The sequence below is a fragment of the Bombina bombina genome, chromosome 9 (genome assembly GCF_027579735.1).
Source record: "Bombina bombina isolate aBomBom1 chromosome 9, aBomBom1.pri, whole genome shotgun sequence".
Lineage (NCBI taxonomy): Eukaryota > Metazoa > Chordata > Amphibia > Anura > Bombinatoridae > Bombina > Bombina bombina.
This window is the reverse complement of record NC_069507.1, coordinates 53002459-53025855: the sequence shown is the minus strand read 5'-3', so window position 1 is coordinate 53025855 and position 23397 is coordinate 53002459. Positions and strand designations below refer to the sequence as shown.

General features: G+C 37.9%; 1 protein-coding gene across 5 annotated transcripts in view; it reads left to right on the top strand.

Annotated features, from left to right (window-relative positions):
- Window positions 1–23397, top strand: part of LOC128639875 (L-threonine ammonia-lyase-like) — a 113104-nt gene that overhangs the window by 15870 nt on the left and 73837 nt on the right. For all 5 annotated transcript variants that reach the window (XM_053692099.1, XM_053692097.1, XM_053692098.1 and 2 more), the window contains 3 exons: window positions 14470–14812; window positions 16282–16398; window positions 18895–19136. In XM_053692099.1, the coding sequence (XP_053548074.1) occupies window positions 14470–14812; window positions 16282–16398; window positions 18895–19136 (702 nt within the window). The remainder of the gene's footprint in view (window positions 1–14469; window positions 14813–16281; window positions 16399–18894; window positions 19137–23397) is intronic.

Genomic DNA, 23397 nt, shown 5'->3' with positions numbered 1-23397 from the left:
AATGTATAACATTAGTACTATATGACAGGAAATAGTGCTGCCCTCTAGTGCTCTTGCTAATGTATAACATTAGTACTACATAACAGGAAATAGTGCTGCCATCTAGTGCTCTTGCAAATGTATAACATTAGTACTGCATGACAGGAAATAGTGCTGCCATCTAGTGCTCTTGCTAATGTATAACATTAGCACTACATGACAGGAAATAGTGCTGCCATCTAGTGCTCTTGCTAATGTATAACATTAGTACTACATAACAGGAAATAGTTCTGCCCTCTAGTGCTCTTGCTAATGTATAGCATTAGTACTACATGGCAGGAAATAGTGCTGTCATCTAGTGATCTTGCTAGTGTATAACATTAGTACTACATGACAGGAAATAGTGCTGCCATCTAGTGCTCTTGCTAATGTATAACATTAGTACTACATAACAGGAAATAGTGCTGCCCTCTAGTGCTCTTGCTAATGTATAACATTAGTACTACATGACAGAAAATAGTGCTGCCATCTAGTGCTCTTGCTAATGTATAACATTAGTACTACATGACAGGAAATAGTGCTGCCATCTAGTGCTCTTGGTAATGTATAACATTAGTACTACATAACAGGAAATAGTGCTGCCATCTAGTGCTCTTGCTAATGTATAACATTAGTACTACATGACAGGAAATAGTGCTGCCCTCTAGTGCTCTTGCTAATGTATAACATTAGTACTACATGGCAGGAAATAGTGCTGCCATCTAGTGCTCTTGCTAATGTATAACATTAGTACTACATAACAGGAAATAGTGCTGCCATCTAGTGCTCTTGCTAATGTATAACATTAGTACTACATGACAGGAAATAGTGCTGCCATCTAGTGCTCTTGCTAATGTATAACATTAGTACTACATGACAGGAAATAGTGCTGCCATCTAGTGCTCTTGCTAATGTATAACATTAGTACTATATGACAGGAAATAGTGCTGCCCTCTAGTGCTCTTGCTAATGTATAACATTAGTACTACATAACAGGAAATAGTGCTGCCATCTAGTGCTCTTGCAAATGTATAACATTAGTACTGCATGACAGGAAATAGTGCTGCCATCTAGTGCTCTTGCTAATGTATAACATTAGCACTACATGACAGGAAATAGTGCTGCCATCTAGTGCTCTTGCTAATGTATAACATTAGTACTACATAACAGGAAATAGTTCTGCCCTCTAGTGCTCTTGCTAATGTATAGCATTAGTACTACATGGCAGGAAATAGTGCTGTCATCTAGTGATCTTGCTAGTGTATAACATTAGTACTACATGACAGGAAATAGTGCTGCCATCTAGTGCTCTTGCTAATGTATAACATTAGTACTACATAACAGGAAATAGTGCTGCCCTCTAGTGCTCTTGCTAATGTATAACATTAGTACTACATGACAGAAAATAGTGCTGCCATCTAGTGCTCTTGCTAATGTATAACATTAGTACTACATGACAGGAAATAGTGCTGCCATCTAGTGCTCTTGGTAATGTATAACATTAGTACTACATAACAGGAAATAGTGCTGCCATCTAGTGCTCTTGCTAATGTATAACATTAGTACTACATGACAGGAAATAGTGCTGCCATCTAGTGCTCTTGCTAATGTATAACATTAGTACTACATAACAGGAAATAGTGCTGCCATCTAGTGCTCTTGCTAATGTATAACATTAGTACTACATAACAGGAAATAGTGCTGCCATCTAGGGCTCTTGCTAATGTATAACATTAGTACTACATGACAGGAAATAGTGCTGCCATCTAGTGCTCTTGCTAATGTATAACATTAGTACTACATGACAGGAAATAGTGCTGTCATCTAGTGATCTTGCTAATGTATAAGATTAGTACTACATGACAGGAAATAGTGCTGCCCTCTAGTGCTCTTGCTAATGTATAACATTAGTACTACATAACAGGAAATAGTGCTGCCATCTAGTGCTCTTGCAAATGTATAACATTAGTACTGCATGACAGGAAATAGTGCTGCCATCTAGTGCTCTTGCTAATGTATAACATTAGCACTACATGACAGGAAATAGTGCTGCCATCTAGTGCTCTTGCTAATGTATAACATTAGTACTACATAACAGGAAATAGTTCTGCCATCTAGTGCTCTTGCTAATGTATAGCATTAGTACTACATGGCAGGAAATAGTGCTGCCATCTAGTGATCTTGCTAATGTATAACATTAGTACTACATGACAGGAAATAGTGCTGCCATCTAGTGATCTTGCTAATGTATAACATTAGTACTACATGACAGGAAATAGTGCTGCCATCTAGTGCTCTTGCTAATGTATAACATTAGTACTACATAACAGGAAATAGTGCTGCCATCTAGTGCTCTTGCTAATGTATAACATTAGTACTACATGACAGGAAATAGTGCTGCCATCTAGTGCTCTTGCTAATGTATAACATTAGTACTACATGACAGGAAATAGTGCTGCCATCTAGTGCTCTTGGTAATGTATAACATTAGTACTACATAACAGGAAATAGTGCTGCCATCTAGTGCTCTTGCTAATGTATAACATTAGTACTACATGACAGGAAATAGTGCTGCCATCTAGTGCTCTTGCTAATGTATAACATTAGTACTACATGACAGGAAATAGTGCTGTCATCTAGTGATCTTGCTAATGTATAAGATTAGTACTACATGACAGGAAATAGTGCTGCCATCTAGTGCTCTTGCTAATGTATAACATTAGTACTACATGACAGGAAATAGCGCTGCCCTCTAGTGCTCTTGCTAATGTATAACATTAGTACTACATAACAGGAAATAGTGCTGCCATCTAGTGCTCTTGCTAATGTATAACATTAGTACTACATAACAGGAAATAGTGCTGCTATCTAGTGCTCTTGCTAATGTATAACATTAGTACTACATGACAGGAAATAGCACTGCCCTCTAGTGCTCTTGCTAATGTATAAAATTAGTACTACATAACAGGAAATAGTGCTGCCATCTAGTGCTCTTGCTAATGTATACCATTAGTACTACATAACAGGAAATAGTGCTGCCATCTAGTGATAATGTATAACATTCTGTCAAAACTGCTGCCATATAGTGCTGCAGACCTGTGCACACTCCGAAGCTTACCTTCCTGATTTTCAACAAAGGATAACAAGAAAACAAAGAAAATTTGTTAATAGAAGTACATTGGAAAGTTGTTTAAAATTGTGTGTTGTGACACATGAAATAATTGTATGTGACACATGAAATAATTGTATGTGACACATGAAATAATTGTATGTGACACATGAAATAATTGTATGTGACACATGAAATAATTCTTTGGGGTTTTATGTCCCTTTAAATGGTAGAAAGTTTTACAGCACAGTGTCCTTTTAATGTGCCTTAAATTTCAATGGGGAGATTTTAAAGTTCCCATTTAAGAATTAGAAAACAATAGCTATGCTTCATGTTCCCTTTCCCCCAGCTGTTTTTTAATAACTGCACTTCACCCTATCACATTATCACAGAAGATGACATTAGCTCCCAATCACCTTAAGTGTTTACAATCTATCGGCCAGATTACGAGTTTTACGTTATGAGGGGCTCGGTACTAATTTGCAAGTTATTGTCACCGCTCACCTCCCTATAGCGCTGCTATTACAGGTTTGCAAAAACCCAGTGTTAGCGGGCAATATGTGAGCGTTGAGCTCCATACCGCACACAAATACCAGCACTGCTTTGAGCTGGTTTTACGACGTGCTCATGCACGATTTCCCCATAGACATCAGGCAGGCGGCTAAAAAAACACCTGCAATAAAGGAGAGTAAAGCTCCGTAACGCAGCCCCATTGATTCCTATGGGGAAAGAAAATTTATGTTTAAGCCTAACACCCTAACATAAACCTGTCTGTCTGTTTATGTTAGAGTCTAAACACCCCTAATCTGCCACCCCTGACATCGCCGACACCTACATTACACTTATTAACCCTTAATCTGCCGCCCCTGACATCGCCGACACCTACCTACACTTTTTAACCCTTAATTTGCCGCCCCCAATGTCGCCGCCACCTACCTACACTTATTAACCCCTAATCTGCTGCCCCAATGTCGCCGCCACCTACCTACACTTATTAACCCCTAATCTGCCTCCCCCAATGTCGCCACCACCTACCTACACTTTTTAACCCCTAATCTGCAGCCCCCAACGTCGCCGCCATCTACCTACACTTATTAACCCCTAATCTGCCACCCCCAATGTCGTAGCTACCTACCTACACTTATTAACCCCTAATCTGCCGCCCCCAACGTCGACGCCACTATGCTAAAGTTATTAACCCCTAAACCTAAGTCTAACCCTAACACCCACTAACTTAATAAATAAATAAAATAAATCTAAATAAAAATTTTAAACTAAATACTTACCTGTAAAATAAACCCTAAGATAGCTACAATATAACTAATAGTTACATTGTAGCTATCTTAGGTTTTATTTTTATTTCACAGCTAAGTTTGTATTTATTTTAATAGGTAGACTAGTTATTAAATAGTTATTAACTATTTATTAACTACCTAGTTAAAATAAATACAAACTTTCCTGTAAAATAAAACCTAACCTCTCTTACACTAACACCTAACATTACACTACAATTAAATAAATTACATTAATTAAATACAATTAACTAAATTACAAAAATAAATAAACACTAAATACACAAAATAAAAAAGAAATGATCAAATATTTAAACTAGAAACATAGAAACATAGATATTGACGGCAGATAAGAGCCATAGGCCCAGCAAGTCTGCCCCACCTTACCTAACAGTATAAACTTATCTAGTTCGTAGGATAGCCCTATGCTTGTCCCATGCATTTTTAAAGTCCCCCACAGTGTTTGTTGCTACTACCTCTTGAGGAAGTTTATTCCATAAATCAATCACTCTTTCTGTAAAGAAGTGCTTCCTCAAATTACTCCTGAATCTACTACCCTTTAGCTTGAGCTCATGACCCCTTGTTCTTGAATTTTCCATTTTATGTAAACTAATTACACCTAGGGCCCCATCCGATATGCAGCGTCGCCCGCAAAAGCCGCCGACGCCGGTTTCTGCACGTTTTTGGTATCCTATATACAGCGCCGCATATATAAATGCGGCACGTATATTTCACCTGTCGGACGTAGTTTTTTTACCCATAGACTAACATATAAAACACGCGCAATTTGGCATTCAATATCCAGCGCAAGGACTTATGTGGCGAAAATTGAGAAATCTTACTCCATTTTCACCTCGCCATAAAATGCACCTGTAGCAGGCCTTGCGCTGAGTATGGGAGCACCGTAACTCCCTAAAATGCCTTCCAAAAAAACCTAACACCTAACGCATGCGCAATGTCTATCTACCTGTCAACCGCAATCCCTAATAAAGTGTATTAACCCCTAAACCGCCGCTCCCGGGGCCCGCCGCCACCTACATTATATGTATTAAACCCTAAACCGCCGCTCCCGGACCCCGCCGCACCTAAATAAAGTGTTTAACCCCTAAACCGCTGCTCCCGGACCCCGCCGTAACCTACATTAAATTTATTAACCCCTAATCTGACCCCCCTACACCGCCGCCACCTACATTAAATTTATTACCCCCTAAACCTAAGTCTAACCCTAACACCCCCTAACTTAATTATTATTTAAATAAATCTAAATAATATTACTATTATAACTAAATTATTCCTATTTAAAACTAAATACTTACCTATAAAATAAACCCTAAGATAGCTACAATATAATTAATAATTACATTGTAGCTATTTTAGGATTTATTTTTATTTTACAGGCAACTTTGTATTTATTTTAACTAGGTACAATAGCTATTAAATAGTTAATAACTAAATCAATAAATTAATTAAATAAATTAACTACAATTATCTAAAATTAAATACAATTAAATAAACTAAACTATAGTACAAAAAAAAACAACACTGAATTACAAAAAATAAAAAAATATTACAAGAAGTTTAAACTAATAACACCTAATCTAAGCCCCCTAATAAAATAACCCCCCCCCCAAAATAATAAAATGCCCTACCCTATACAAAATTACAAATAGCCCTTAAAAGGGCCTTTTTGCGGGGCATTGCCCCAAAGTAATCAGCTCTTTTACCTGTAAAAAAAAGAACAATCCCCCCCAACATTACAACCCACCACCCACACACCCCTACTCTAAAACCCACCCGATCCCCCCTTAAAAAAACCTAACACTAGCCCATTGAAGATCACCCTACCTTGAGCCATCTTCACCCAGCCGGGCCGAAGTCTTCATCCGATCCGGGCACAAGTGGTCCTCCAGCCGGGCAGAAGTCTTCATCCGATTGCGGCAGAAGAGGTCCTCCATCCGGCAGAAATCTTCATCCAAGCGGCATCTTCTATCTTCATCCTCCAGACGAGGAACGGCACCATCTTGAAGACATCCGACGCAGAGCATCCTTCCTGCACGACGACTACCCGACGAATGGCTGGTCCTTTAAATGACATCATCCAAGATGGTGTCCCTCGAATTCCGATTGGCTGATAGGATTCTATCAGCCAATCAGAATTAAGGTAGGAAAAATCCTGGTTGATTTAATCAGCCAATCGGATTGAAGTTCAATCCGATTGGCTGATTGGATCAGCCAATAGAATGTGAGGTCGCCATCTTGGATGACGTCATTTAAAGGAACCGTCATTCGTTGGGTAGTCGTCGTGCTGGAAGGATGCTCCGCTCCGGATGTCTTCAAGATGGAGTCGCTCCTCGTCGGGTGGATGAAGATAGAAGATGTCACTTGGATGAAGCCTTCTCCCGGTCCGGATGTCCTCTTCTGCCCGGATAGGATGAAGACTTCTGCCGGTCGGGATGTCCTCTTCTGCCCCATCGGATGAAGACTTCTGGACGGATAGGATGACCACTTGTGCCCGGCTGGGTGAAGACGGCTCAAGGTAGGGTGATCTTCAATGGGGTAGTGTTAGGTTTTTTTAAGGGGGTGTTGGGTGGGTTTTAGAGTAGCGGTGTGTGGGTGGTGGGTTGTAATTGGGGGGATTGTTCTTTTTTTTACAGGTAAAAGAGCTGATTACTTTGGGGCAATGCCCAGCAAAAGGCCCTTTTAAGGGCTATTTGTAATTTAGTATAGGGTAGGGCATTTTATTATTTTGGGGGGCTTTTTTATTTTATTAGGGGGCTTAGATTAGGTGTAATTAGTTTAAACTTCTTGTAATATTTTTTTACTTTTTGTAATTTAGAGTTTTTTTTGTACTATAGTTTAGTTTATTTAATTGTATTTAATTTTAGATAATTGTAGTTAATTTATTTAATTAATTTATTGATAGTGTAGTGTTAGGTGTAATGGTAACTTAGGTTAGGATTTATTTTACAGGTAATTTTGTATTATTTTAACTAGGTAGCTATTAAATAGTTATTAACTATTTAATAGCTATTGTACCTAGTTAAAATAAATACAAAGTTGCCTGTAAAATAAAAATAAATCCTAAAATAGCTACAATGTAATTATTAATTATATTGTAGCTATCTTAGGGTTTATTTTATAGGTAAGTATTTAGTTTTAAATAGGAATCATTTAGTTAATAATAGTTATATTGTTTAGATTTATTTAAATAATAATTACGTTAGGGGGCTGTTAGGGTTAGACTTAGGTTTAGGGGGTAATAAATTTAATGTAGGTGGCGGCGGTGTAGGGGGATCAGATTAGGTATTAATAAATTTAATGTAGGTAGTGGCGGTGTAGGGGGGTCAGATTAGGGGTTAATAAATTTAATGTAGGTGGCGGCGGGGTCTGGGAGCAGCGGTTTAGGGGTTAAACACTTTATTTAGGTGCAGCGGGGTCCGGGAGCCGCGGTTTAGGGGTTAATACTAGGATAGGTTTATTGCAGTGTGGGCTATGGCGGTTTAGGGGTTGATAATTAGGCTTATTGCGTTGTGGGGGGTTAATACATTTATTATTAGGAGTGAGAGGGGGGATTGCGGATATAGGGGTATACGTATCGGGCTTATTTTTGGGAGGCAGGTTAGACAGTTACGGGAGATTTTTTTTTTTTTTAACTTTTCTTAGGCGCCGGCAGTTTCTAAAGTGTCGTAAGTCACTAGCGACTCCAGAAATTTGTAGTTACCCTTATTTCTGGACATCGCTAGTTTATCCGACTTACGGCACTTTAGGAACTGCCGGGCGGGGTATATGTAATACCCCGATGTGCGAGGTGAAACTACGGGCGGTGTGGGTTCCCTCGCTTGCGCCAAAAATGACACCGTATATAGGATCGCGCCTCTAATCTAATAGCCCTATCAAAATAAAAAAGCCCCCCCAAAATAAAAAAACCCTAGCCTAAACTAAACTGCCAATAGCCCTTAAAAGGGCCTTTTGTGGGGCATTGCCCCAAAGAAATCAGCTCTTTTACCTGTAAAAAAAAATACAAACAACCCCCCAACAGTAAAACCCACCACCCACACAACCAAACCCCCCAAATAAAATCCTATCTAAAGAACCTAAGGTCCCCATTGTCCTTAAAAGGGCATTTAGCTCTTTTCCATTGCCCAAACCCTAATCTAAAAATAAAACCCACCCGGTAAACCCTTAAAAAAAACTAACACTAACCACCGAAGGTCCACTTACAGTTTTTGAAGACCGGACATCCATCCTCATCAAGCCGGGAGCAGTCTTTATCCAAGTGGCAAGAAGTGGTCCTACAGACGGGCAGAAGTCTTCATCCAGACGGCATCTTCTATCTTCATCCTTCCGACGCGGAGCGGCTTCATCTTCAAGACATCCGGCGCGGAGCATCCTCTTCTGTCGACGGCTCTTGAAGAATGAAGGTTCCTTTAAGGGACGTCATCCAAGATGGCATCCCTTGAATTCCGATTGGCCATCCGTTTTGTGTTTTGTGTGGAGTGGAGGGAGGAGTAGGACAGATGAATGCTGGTCCTCACTCCTCCTCGACGCAAGCGGCACCACGCTTAATAGCGGGAAAGTGAGGGAAGAAGCAAGTTGCCTGCAGTCAACTAACCGTGAGTCGTGACCCGTTCCAATTCCTTGATCTGTGCGGCAGTGTGGTGTTGGTGTCTGTGTGTAGAAGACCGCCGCCTACTCTGACAAACCTTATGTAACCAAGTAAGTAACCAACCATGATGATCATGCAATTAACATCAAGGTGGGTGGGTTTGGTCAGGAGTTGCAGACTCTCAATATAACCAAAAATAAAATAAAAGGCAATACCACAAGCGGTCTTTATATAAATGTTATTTTAAACTTGTTTGATTAGATGACTAATTTGTACTTGTGGAACTAGACCAGGTGCGTCCAACGTGCAGCCCATTTGACAGCAAAGTGTCGCTCTCCTGACTTATAGAAACATAGAATATGTCGGCAGTTAGAAACCATTCGGCCTATCTAGTCTGTCCAAATTTCTGAATACTTTCATTAGTTCCTGGCCTTATCTTATATCTAGCATAACCTTATGCCTATCCCATGCATGTTTAAACTACTTCACTGTCTCTACCACTTCTGCTGCATGGCTATTCCACCATGTATCCACTACCCTCTCTGTAAAGAGAGTGTTTTTTGATGTTTTTAATTTGAAATGTACCTTGGTGTCCTTCACTAACATCTGTACTTTGGAAAATGTCCGCCACAGCCTTGGTCCGTGCCTATCTCTTATACCTACAAGACTCGTAATACCGGCAGTAGTGAAAAAGCAGCGTTATGAGGCTTTTCCACTCATAAAGCAAAACTCGTAATCTAGCTGTAAGTAATTTGCAGTGTACTAAAACTTTACTCATTAGTTTTTTTGTTTTATGCTCATTACTTAATTTAAAAAAAAAGTATATATACAATCAGTTTGTGTTATTATTTAAAAGCATGTGTGATTGGAAAAACTACACAAACAAATTTCAGAGACATTAATGTGAAAATGACATACAGTTAGGGAATGGTAAAACAAAAGTGTCTTACTGAAGGTCTTGTAAATATATACCTACTGTCAAGTAAGCTTATATGTGATTCTCAGACATTGTTAGACCAGATTGAGACAAAATTTCAGTACAATGTTGTTTTTTTTGTCCAGGAAATGCAGCATATAACATTGTCTTTAATCACACATGGAATTACTTAAAGGAACATGAAACCCAAACATTTTTCTTTCATGATTTAGGTATAACATACAATTTCAAACAAATTTCCAGTTGACTTCTATTATCAATTTTCCTTCATTCTCTTGGGGGTCTATTTATGATAGTGCGGACGGACATGATACTATGTAGCATATCATGTCCGTTGCACATCGATAAATGCCGACAGCATACGCTTGTGAACTGCTGGTGCAATGCCGCCCACTGCAGATTCGCAGCCAATCGGCTGCAAGCAGGGGGTGTCAATCAACCTGATCGTATTTGATCAGGTTGATTTCTGTCCACCGCCTCAGAGCATATGGACAGGTTATGGAGCAGCAATCTTTAGACCACTGCTTCATAACTTCTGTGTCGGGCGAGCTAATACGGAGCTTGATAAATTGACCCCTTGGTATCATTTGTTGAAGGAGCAGCAATGCACTACTGGTTTCTAACTGAACACATGGGTGAGCAAATGACAATCGGTATATATATGCAGCCACCAATCATCAGCTAGAACCTAAGTTCTTTACTGCTCCTGAGCTTTACTAGATAAACCTTTCAGCAAAGGATAACAAGAGAAGGAAGCAAATAAAATAATAGAAGTAAATTAGAAAGTTGTTTAAATGTCTAATTATGTCTTTACTGTCACTTTAATTTTAATAAGTAATAACTGGAAAAAGAAGCACAACTGAGAACAGACATATTTTAGTAGGTTTTTCTATGGGATGGTGAGCACTCTATGATGGTTCTTTTATTGTCCTATGTGCTGTTTAGTGCTGTCACGAGGGGGTTTAGTGGGGGGGGGCACCCCCTCAGCATATTCCCATGTGCCCTCAACAGTGGTCATCCCTTACTTTCCCACCACCACTCTGCCTAGCTCCACCAGGGTGACGCATCCTATCCCACCCTCACTTAGCAGCCTCATGGAAGTGCCCCCCAGATGTAACAAATATTACTGAATATTAAATTTCAAATATCATATATTGCATTAGAATATTCAAATGTAACATTTCAATTTATATTAGAATGTTGACTCCAATAGACGTCCATTAAAGACTATGGGGTATATATATCATAGTGCGAGCGGACTTGATACAATGTAGCATATCATGTCCGCTGCAATCAATAGATGCTGACAGCATACGCTGTCCGCATTTATCATTGCACCAGCAGTTCCTGTGAACTGCTGGTGCAATACCACCCCCTGCAGATTTGCGGCCAATCGGCCAAATACATCTAGCCAGCTTAAGATATTTTAAAGGAATGAGCTGAAACATTTGCCCATCCCTAGTGCCCATCTAGGGTGAAGCCTTATTTGACAAAAGCTAATGCCAAAGCATGTCAGTTGTTTTTTGTGACTGTGCCTACAATTCAGCCGTGCAAAGGGCTTTGGTCATTTGAGTCCTCCACCTGATGCTGACGTATCCATTTATTGGACAGGAATTCTGAGGTCATTCTGATAACTGTCCTTTTCTAAAGGGTTTATTTCATGCTTTTAGAATATTTTTCAGATTTTAAATTTGGTGATATTACTTTTTGATTCACATTTGTCATTAAAGGGATACTGAACCCAATTTGTTTCTATCATGATTCAGATAGAGCATGCATTTTTAAGCAACTTTCTAATTTACATCTATTATCAATTTTTCTTCGTTCTCTTGGTATCTTTATTTGAATGTAAGCTTACGAGCCGGACCATCTTTGGTTCAGCACCTGGGTAGCTCTTGCTGGTTGGTGGCTTAATTTAACCACCAATCACCAAGCACTACCCAGGTGCTGAACCCAAAATGGGCCGGCTCGTAAGCTTATATTCTTGCTTTTTCAAATAAAGATACCAAGGGAACAAAGAACGTTTTATAATAGAAGTAAATTAGAAAGTTGCCTAAAACTGCTGCTCTATGTGAATCATGAAAGAAAATGTTGTGTTCAGTGTCCCTTTAATTAATTTCATATACATCAGTAGTATTTAGATTTTGATATGTGTGTGATATTACTTCCACTTAAAAAGGCACTGATCATGGTCATTATTAACAGGGGGCTTCCAGTGATGTCACAATGGTTTCCCTCATCATCCTGTCCAATGTCCTAAGAGATATACGGCTTCTCTTTCTGTGTATATTTGTATTATGACCCTGGGAAAAGACATCCAGGATGATGAGGGAAACCAGATGTGGACTCCCTGCCCAATGTGCTTAGAGGGCTATGGCTTTACTCCACTTACAAGGGCCACAGAAGGCTGAAACAATCTTTTGGGGTTGCCATGCTGTTTATTCAGAGAAATATTACCTGGTATTTCAGGGCTGGTCTGTTCTTTTTAGGCTGGTTTAGACTAATATACTTCAGAAAAGTTGTCCTCTGTGAAAAGCACAATTGAGCTAAAAGAGGCTGATCCCAAGTGATGACTGCTATAGAACAAGCTACTAGGCTGCTGTTCGTCCTGGCTTAGTGCTTCTTTTTCTGCATCTATCTATCTATCTATCTATCTATCTATCTATCTATCTATCTATCTATCTATTTCTGTCTGTCTATAAATCTATTTCTGTCTGTCTATCTATCTATCTATCTATCTATCTATCTATCTATCTATCTATCTATCTATTTCTGTCTGTCTATCTATCTATCTATCTATCTAGTTCTGTCTGTCTATAAATCTATTTATGTCTGTCTATCTATCTATCTATCTATCTATCTATCTATCTATCTATCTATCTATCTATCTATCTATCTATCTAGTTCTGTCTGTCTATAAATCTATTTCTGTCTGTCTATCTATCTATCTATCTATCTATCTATCTATCTATCTATTTCTGTCTGTCTATCTATCTATCTATCTATCTAGTTCTGTCTGTCTATAAATCTATTTCTGTCTGTCTATATATCTATCTTTCTGTCTGCCTATATACCTATTTGTATGTCTGTTTGCCTGTCTTTCCATATATTATGTTTATATTACAGGCATTTAGACAACATGGAAACAAAAATCCATCGGTTTTAGTGATAAATCATTTTACAACATGGATTGGTTTCATTAAAGGGACACTGAACCCAATTTTTTTCTTTCATGATCCGGATAGAACATGCAATTTAAGCAACTTTCTAATTTACTCCTAGGGGCCGATTTATCAAGCTTCGTATGGAGCTTGATGCCCCTTGTTTCCGGCGAGTTATGACCGCTCCTCCGTAACTTGTCCACCTGCTCTGAGGCAGCGGACAGAAATCAACCTGTTAGAATATGATTGGGTTGATGGACATGTCTTTCCGCACATTAATAAATATACCCCCTATTATCAATTTTTCTTCATTCTCTTGGTATCTTTATTTGAAAAAACAGGAATGTAAGCTTATGAGCCGGTCAATTTTTGGTTCAGAACCCTGGGTAGTGCTTGCTGATTGGTGGCTACATTAGGTTTCAGTATCCCTTTAATTCTATCTAGTGTTTGTGGAAAATGCTACCTTTTATTTGCTGTTTTTCAAATTTTGTGTTTAAAAATGCATGTTTGGTATTTGCTCTTCAGCATTTTAAGCTGTACTAAGTAATGAGATGATTTGAACAATGTAGACATGTAAATAGACAGGACAATCTCAGTTTATGATTGTGAGCTACCAAAAGAGTACAGGCACCTCTGTCAATTTCAATATAAATAGCTCAATATATACGTCCCCCAAATATTTATTTAATGTCCACAGGAATCTGCAGTCTCACCACAGTTATAATTGAGCAGGTGCACTGAAAAACTTAATCCAGAACAGTGATTTTTAACCTTTTTTTTGCCGTGGCACACTTTTTTACATTAAAAAATTCTGTGGCACACCACCATCCCAAAAGTTTAAAAAAAATCACACATTGTAGCCTAATACAGCATATATATATACACATACACACAAACACACACATACTGTATGTATTGTGCTGTTATGCCATGCCTCCTACAAACTACCCCTGCACTGGGAGTAAAAAACAAGCAAAGTTTAAAAAATATGTCACACTGTTGTCAGTCTGCCGTGGCACACCTGAGGATCTCTCATGGCACACTAGTGTGCCACGGCACACTGGTTGAAAATCACTGATCCAGAAATTCAGATTCAGAAGTACTCACTATTTATATATCAACAATATCAAAATGTTTATTTAAATAGGGATAGTGGCATTTTAGGGCACTAACTCTTTCCTCAAACTCATTTTAATACCCCAAAATATCACTGTTTACATGAAAAAATATAATGAGGTCTAATTAACAAGTGAGTGCCTGTAATTTAAATGTATATATGTCAATAATTTCCAATTGTAAGTCTTGTGCAAAAATGTAGAGTTTTTATCTGTGCTTGTTTTTATCAGAAATGAAGATAAAGTAAAGAAGCAAGATGCATCCGATAAAAGCAAACTCCAAGGTCAAAAGAATGGTCCTGTGAAGTGTGAGAAAAATGGACCACAGCCATTGGCCATTAACCCTGAGAGGCTGAAGGACTTTGTAGAGGAGGAATATCTGAATGGGGACTTAACTACATGGGAAATGAAGGTTGTTGGAAAACCAGAGGAACAGTTAACTGGACCAGTAGAGCCTATTACCCAGAAACCAAGGAAGCCCAGTCTGCGGCCCAAAAATGAGTTCCTGAGATTTGAGGACATCAGTGCAGCTGCCTTCAAAATCCAGAGCGGGGTTCAGAAAACTCCCTGTATGGTGTGTAAAAAAGTACAATAAAGGGAAACTGAAGAATTATTTTCAGAGCGTTAAATAGAAGTGCGTGATTGATACAATGTTATTTAGAATACACAAATGGTGTATTATGTTTCTGTGCTGCGCTAAATTCTGCTGCCCTAAGCAAAAGTCTAGTTGACATAAGCTTAAATACTCCACCGATAGGTTGGTCCTAAACTGCTTATGGCTATATGCTAGTTTTCTGACCATTTATTCACATTTTGCTGCACTACCATATGTACCAGCATCGATCCCTTAGATGATTGGGGCAGGAAGATTGGGACAGAGTCTGGGTGACCTAGAGCGTGGAGTTAGGGCAGTAAAGGGAGTGTGATTGGCCAGTCATTATGTGGAGGGGGGGGGGGGGAGTAAGCAGTCCAGTGGGCAGCATTGAAATTGAGTGGGCACATGGTTGTGGGTCTTGGGTTCATTGGTCTTAGGACCGCTGCTTCTTAACTTCCGCTTTAGCCGGAAATGAAGCGGAGTGGGTTGGAGGCAGCATCCACTGCTTCTTAAATAGACCCCTTAGTATCTCATTGTTAACATTTGTTTAATAGAAACATGTAAATGACAAAGCCAATGTCAAAGGGAACATTTGTTCTACCAGTCTAATATTAAAATTTGTGCTAAATATCGTTTTCATGAAAGTGATATTTGCGCTTCACTGTGTAATACCAGCGCACGCTAATGTGTACTGGTATTACTAGTTCACAGCACTGCTGGGAAGCATTGCACTCACGAGAGCATGCTTCCATAGGCCCCTAGGGGAGCCTTGTTCTGATGCCGTCAGAGACGGCATTGGAACTTCAGCGCAGTGAAGGGGTTAAGTAGCGCAGCAATGGTAGCAATTTTAAATAAACATGTATATGCTTACATACATATATATTTATTGCGAACACACATCATAGATTGCAATGTAAAGGCACTTTTCAGTGCGTTTTGTTTTCTTACACCCCACTCCCACCAACTTAAACCCCAAAATACTTCTATCTTTATTTTTGAATAAAATACGCTAGTCTGTATTTTGGGGCACATTTATAAAATTAACCATAGATGTGATCTCTGGTTAATATTATAAGCGCTAATTGCACTTGTAATGGCTGATTAATTATTGGTTGCCCGCAAACAGGCAAATTTGCCCGTTTGCTGACGTGTGATAATTTTCTGCTCTACTTGTAATCTACCCCTTAGTGTTTTGGCCCCCTGTCTGGTTTTCCCAGCAGCTTTTAAATAAAAGGACCTTTCCTAGTGTGCAATTGATGTCGAGCCCATAAAAGGACAGCCAATCAATGTCTTTTTTTTAGAATATTCTTGGAAAACTAGACTAAAGTTTTATCTGTCAAAAAAGCAAACTGGTCTAGACAGAGATGTAAAACATTTATTTGCTGACTTTTACACATCTTTTCATTGTCACATTTGCCACACGGCTTTCTACCTTTGTCTAATTTTAGTATTCAAGGATTTCAAAACAGTACGGGATCGATATTTACCTAAAGAAAGAATATCTCCAGTACACAGGAACTGTAAAGGAGAGGGGAGTGCTGTATCTGCTTACCTCACTGCACCAGGTTTGATTCATACCGTATAATAGTTATATTGTGTCAAAGTACATCTGTAGTTTTTTATATACATATGTAAAGTTTTCTATTTTTACGATGAATGTTTTTGTTAAAAAACTGTCTATCTATCGATCTATCTATCTATCTATCTATCTATCTATCTATCTATCTATCTATCTATCTATCTATCTATCTATCTATCTATCTATCTATCTATCTGTCTGTCTGTCTGTCCTCTGTCTAGGTAAATCAAAGTATTTATACATGTAACATATATGTGTTTAAGCATTGTATTGCAAAAGTTGTGCTGCTTTAAAATGTAATTTTGTTAACAAAACTTGCATTATTTTTTAGTTCAAGGACATACCCCTTGAAAGCCTATTGAGTATGTTTATCTTCTCAGGAACATAAATAAAGCTCTTGTTCTGACCAATCAAACAATGAGTAGCATGTTATAGGGGCACAGTTCTGAATCCTGCAGGATTTATTGCAACCTCTTTAGGGCAGAAGAAAAACAAGATCTGCAGATCTGAAGTTATATTACAGAAAATCCATGCAACATATGACTCACATAATTCTATATTTTCAGTTTTCAGATTAAAGTCAAGTTAAAAAAATATATACTTTATTAGTAAACCATCCCCATCTTGCCATAGAAAAGCTCCAGATGTCATCTGTATTTAGGAAGCACTGCTACCTGGAGAACAGAAAATAGGTTAAAGGGACAGTCTAGGCCAGAATAAACTTTCATGATTCAGATAGAGCATGTAATTTTAAACAATTTTCCAATTTACTTTTATCACCAATTTTGCTTTGTTCTCTTGGTATTCTTAGTTGAAAGCTTAACCTAGGAGGTTCATATGCTAATTTCTTAGACCTTGAAGGCCACCTCTTTTCAGAATGCATTTTAACAGTTTTTCACCACTAGAGGGTATTAGTTCACGTATTTCATATAGATAACACTGTGCACGTGAAGTTATCTGGGAGCAGGCACTGATTGGCTAGACTGCAAGTCTGTCAAAAGAACTGAAATAAAGGAGCAGTTTGCAGAGACTTAGATACAAGATAATCACAGAGGTTAAAAGTATATTATTATAACTGTGTTGATTATGCAAAACTGGGGAATGGGTAAAAAAGGGATTATCTATCTTTTAAAACAATAAAAATTCTGGTGTAGACTGTCCCTTTAAGTTTTGCACCACTGACCTGTGATATCTACTTTCCTCTAAAACAGTAGCCATTAACCTAGATAGGGACGACAATTATGAATGACCCCTAAACAAATGAACATTGTGACATCTTTTGACACTGTAATATTAGCTTACTGGAACATTGTACAATGCTAATACAATAATTTCTGCTTAAAGGGACAGGAAACTCATTTTTTTTCCTGTCATAATTCAGACACAACATACCATTTTAAACAACTTTTCAATATACTTCTATTAAATTTAATTTGTTTAATTTGTTTGGTATCTTTTGTTGAAGGAGCAGCAATGCGCTACTGGGAGCTAGCTGGACACATCCAATGAGCCAATCACAAGAGGCAAATATTTGCGGCCACCAATCAACAGCTAGCTCCCAGTAGTATATTTCTTCTCCAGAGCCTACCTAGGTATGCTTCTCAACATAGGATACCAAAGGAACAAAGCAAATTATATAATTGACGTAAGTTGGAAAGTTGATTAAAATGGCTTGCTGTAGCTGAATCATGAAAGAAAAATGTTGTGTTTCATGTCCCTTTAAGATCTTCATTAACCATTTCAGTATTTAAGATTTTTATCTATTACTCTCAGAAATCTTTATGGCAGCAAAATAAATACAGTTATTCATTGGTTCCCTGTTAGCAGTTGTCTTGGGTTCGTTGAACGTGATTTGTCAGGTCTACAGTCACTTGGTGAACCTCACAAATCATGGGCATCACATTGTAAAACCAATATCAAGGGTTAAAAACCATATACACTGTACAGTTAATGTTTGTTTCTCTTAATTAAAGGGGCACTCTAGTCAAAATTAAACTTTCATGATTTAGAAAGGGCATGCCATTTTTAACAACTTTTCAATTTACTTTTATCATCAAATTTGCTTTATTCTTTTGATATTCTTAGTTGAAAGCTAAACCTATATAGGCTCATATGCTAATTTCTAAGCCCTTGAAGGCCGTCTCTTATTTGAATGCATTTGACCGTTTTTCAAAGCTAGAGGGCATTAGTTCATGTGTGCAATATAGATAACATTGTACTCACGCCCGTGGAGTTAATAATGAGAGGGAATTGATTGGCTAAAATGTAAATCTGTCAAAAGAACTGAAATAAGGGGGCAGTTTGCTCTGCAGAGGCTTAGCTACAAGGTAAACACAGGGGTAAAAAGTATATTAATATAACTGTGTTGGTTATGCAAAACTGGGGAATGCGTAATAAAGGGATTATCTCTCATTTAAACAATAACAATTCTGGAGTAGACCGTCCCTTTAATATACTGTATACCATCTTCAATGTTCCACAGGAGCAGCAAAGAAAAGGAGTGATTGTGGCCACAGACAGTAATTTTGCAATGGCTGTTGCTTTCCATGCATCAGAGCTTCAGATTCCCGTATTTGTTATCATGTCAGCTGGAACATCTCAAAGCCGTGTCAAAATGTGCCGTGACTATGGTGCCATGGTCATTTTATTTGGCCCCTCTGCAAGAGATGCACAAAGCCATGCCAGACGGCTGGCCCAAGAAAATGGCTACCTGTATGTTGAAGAGTAAGTATGATGTTTGTGTTAGATTGATAAAGTGATGATTTCTTGTATTAGTGGAAATGTACCTTAATAATGTGTTATATATAGTACAGGTTACATTGCACTAACCAATGAAAATGCATAATGTGTTATATATAGTACAGGTTACATTGCTCTAACCAATGAAAATGCATAATGTGTTATATATAGTACAGGTTACATTGCTCTAACCAATGAAAATGCATAATGTGTTATATATAGTACAGGTTACATTGCTCTAACCAATGAAAATGCATAATGTGTTATATATAGTACAGGTTACACTAACCAATGAAAATGCACAAAGGCTTCATACTACATTAAAGCGTTACAGAAACGTTGGGTAGTAAGGGAGCAGATCATTTTAAGAGTACTCACAATAACTTGACATTTAGTTTATCACTTAACTAAGGGTGTATTCATAAGGAAGATGTATCATGATTGTAGGCAGACGGGGATATGCACCAGAATTGTAAACACAGCCCTTGTTTAGAGAGCCTAAGGTGCTTGTACCGTCTGCTAATGACTCAGCACCTTAGGCTCTCTAAACAAGTGCTGTGTTTACAATGCTGGTGCACGCTGCATACTTAAATATACTTTTGAAACAGCTATATCGTTTATTGCTAATAGATGTATATGACAAAAATGCTTCTATGCAAAACTAAAATGCATCCACATGGATTCCAATTTTGACTGGAATGTCCCTTTAATAAATATTTTCTATAATGATGCAAATATTCACACTAAGAACCAAATTACAGAAATCTCTGGGTCAACTGTTCTGTAAATCCAGGGTGGTTGACTTGTAAAGTCACCTTTTACAAAGTCAGTACAAGTTGGTCATTTAACAAAAATAGCTGACTTTCTATTAGAAGTATAGCACTTTAGTTATCCACAAAATTGTGACTTATCAAGTCCAGATAGCTTTAAAGTTAAAACCAAAACCGGTGCACTGTACCTGTCAGCAAGCTATACTTAAAGGGAAAGTATACACAATTTTTCATATAACTGCATGTGATCGACACTACTATAAAGAAGAATATGCACAGATACTGATATAAAATCCAGTATAAAACCTTTAAAACATTTACTTAGAAGCTCCCAGTTTAGCACTGCTGATGAGGTTAGGCTGGCACACCCACTGAAATGGGCTGAGAAAGCAGGAAGATCAGACACGCCCCCTGCCCTCTCCTGCATATAAAAAGACTCATTACACAAACAGGAGCAAGCAGGAATCTGCAGACCTCAGTATACATCTAAAACTTTGGGGCTTTGTTAAGAGTCTGAAAAAAAGCACAATCACCTAGATTACGTGTTTTGCGCTAAACAGGGTGCGAAACTAACACAGTATTAGAAAAAAAACTAACTCCTGAAGTGCGGAATGGCAAATCGTCGTAACGCAACCCCATTGATGTCTATGGGGAAAAGAAAGTTACATTTAAATCTAACACCTTATCATAAACCCCCTAGTCTAAACACCCCTAATCCGCCGCACCCTGACATCGCCGACACTAATAAAAGTTATAAACTCCTAATCCGCCTCTCCTCAACACTGCCGACACTAAATATAATTATTAACCCCTATTCTGCCACTCCCCGACATCGCCAACACCTAAATAAACCTAAAGCCCCTAAACCGCCACCCCCACATCGCAAAACACTAAATTAAACTATTAACCCCTAAACCTAACACCCCCCTAACTTTAAATTAAAATTACAATATAACTATCTTAAACTACATTTAAAAAAACTAAGTTTAAACTATAAATTAACCTAACATAACTATTTTAATCAATTTAAAAAAAACTACCAATTAAGAAATCTAAATTACAAATTAAAAAACCTAACACTAAATTTAAAAAAATCGAAAATTACAAAAAATAAAAAACACTAAGATTACAAAAAATAATAAACAAAATTATCAAAAATAAAAACAATTACACCTAATCTAATAGCCCTATAAAAATAAAAAAGCCCCCCACCAAATAAAAACTTACAATAAACTACCAATAGCCCTTAAAAGGGCCTTTTGTAGGGCATTACCCTAAGTTAAACAGCTCTTTAACCTGGCAAAAAATACAAAGTCCCCCCAACAGTAAAACCCACCACCCAACTAACCCCCCAAAATAAAAAAACCTAACTCTAAAAAAAAACTAAGCTACCCATTGCCCCTAAAGGGGCATTTGTATGGGTCCTGCCCTTAAAAGGGCATTCAGATCTTTTTCACCGCCCTTTAAAGGGCATTCAGCTCTGTCATGAGATGCAGGACACAGCATAGAAGGTACAACGCTATTTTATTGCAGAGCATAGAAGTATACAGCTTGTACAACACATCTAATTTAGTAACTGCGACATAGACTATAACGGCTATAAGCCACACTCCTATCCTGTGATGTCACACTCCCACTCTCATCACATCTTCCCCTTTTTCATAGGACAAAGCATACATTTTATTTTAGAGTACAACAAATAACAAGGTATACAAGAAGCATGCAAAAACAGTTTTGTTTAGTGTACAACAAATAGCAAGTTATAAGAGAATATATATAAACAACAGGAAATACAATCCTGACTTGGACAACGGGGTAGACTACCCTAGTCCACAGTGACCATGGGATTATTCTGACCATTCTTCTGGTCACTGCTCTAACTACAGTGCTAATCCCAGCAGCGGGCTGGAAGTTTCACAACTCTTCTACTTGACATGGACTGTCCTCTGATACAGAAGAAGGTTAATGAGAGTCTGCTGGAAGCAAAGAAGTATCCCCGCTGTGGTCTTGCTGAGGGGAAGGTACCCCTTTTTAAACAGGGGATCCCACCAGCTGTGGCTCTGAGGCATCCAGTCCCAAACTCTCAGGTACTGGCTAAAGATGTCTTCTATTTCAACATGTGACTGCCCCTCCTTTAGTAAGGACTACATAAGACTTTGGTTCTGTAGAGCGTCCAGAGTCATCCAGCTTAACTCTGACATTTTGGCCCACATTCAGCTCCTGTAAGGGCCTCACAGAGTGTTTTCTGTCGTGGAAGAATCAGTAGCCCATTTTTGCCTCTTTATCCCTCCTAATGACCTTGTCCTGAGTAACAAAGCGGGCTGGCTGGAAAACACCCACAGAGGGTAGTGTAGTGCGGATACGGCTCAGATTGCTTCAAAATTAACTTGGTTGTTTGAACTGCCTTTTCAGCCATTCCAATGGCCTGCAGTTAATGTGGACTTGACGTAGAATGGACAAAATCATATTCACTGCTGAAAGAACTGAACTCCATAGAGGCAATCTAGTTAGATGTTGTGTAGTGTAGTGAATTCAAGGTACGTGTTTAAATATGGCATCCCTTGCATTCCTATTGGCTGATTTGATTCTTCAAATTCAAATTCAAATCGGCCAATAGAATGAGAGCTACTCCAGTAGCAAGTGCTGATTGGATCCTACAAATAAGACAGGTGGTGTGCTTGACTATGGTAGACATTTAGAGCAAAGAAAACTCAATCCATTCAACACATTTTCAAACTCATCCAATATGTGCATTAATTGCAAAAGTACTGAGAAAAAATGTGTAATTACAATTTGTTTACTGCCCCTTTAGGACCAGATTACGGGTGGAGCACTAACAGTTAGGTGCGAGTTATAACATTCCAATGTTCTGCACATAGCAGAATATGTTCTATGTATTTAAAAATAGATATTCCTATATATATGTATAAATCTATACCTGTGTATATATATATATATATATATATATATACATACATATATATATATATATATATATATATGTGTGTGTGTGTATAAATCTATACCTGTATATATATATATATATATATATATGTATAAATAAATATATATATATATATATATATATATATATATTTATATATATATATATATATATATATATATATATATATATATATATATATATATATATATATATATACACAGTCGTATGCAAAAGTTTAGGCACCCCTGACAATTTCCATGATTTTCATTTATAAATAATTGGGTGTTTGGGTGTTCATTTTAATCTATCAAATAACTGAAGGACACAATAATATTTCAGTAGTAAAATGAGGTTTATTGGATTAACAGAAAATGTGCAATATGCATCAAAAAAGACAGGTGCATAAATTTGGGCACCAGAACAGAAATATTGCATCAATATTTAGTAGAGCCTCCTTTAGCAGAAATAACAGCGTCTAGGCGCTTCCTAAAGCCTGTAATGAGTGTCTGGATTCTGGATGAAGGTATTT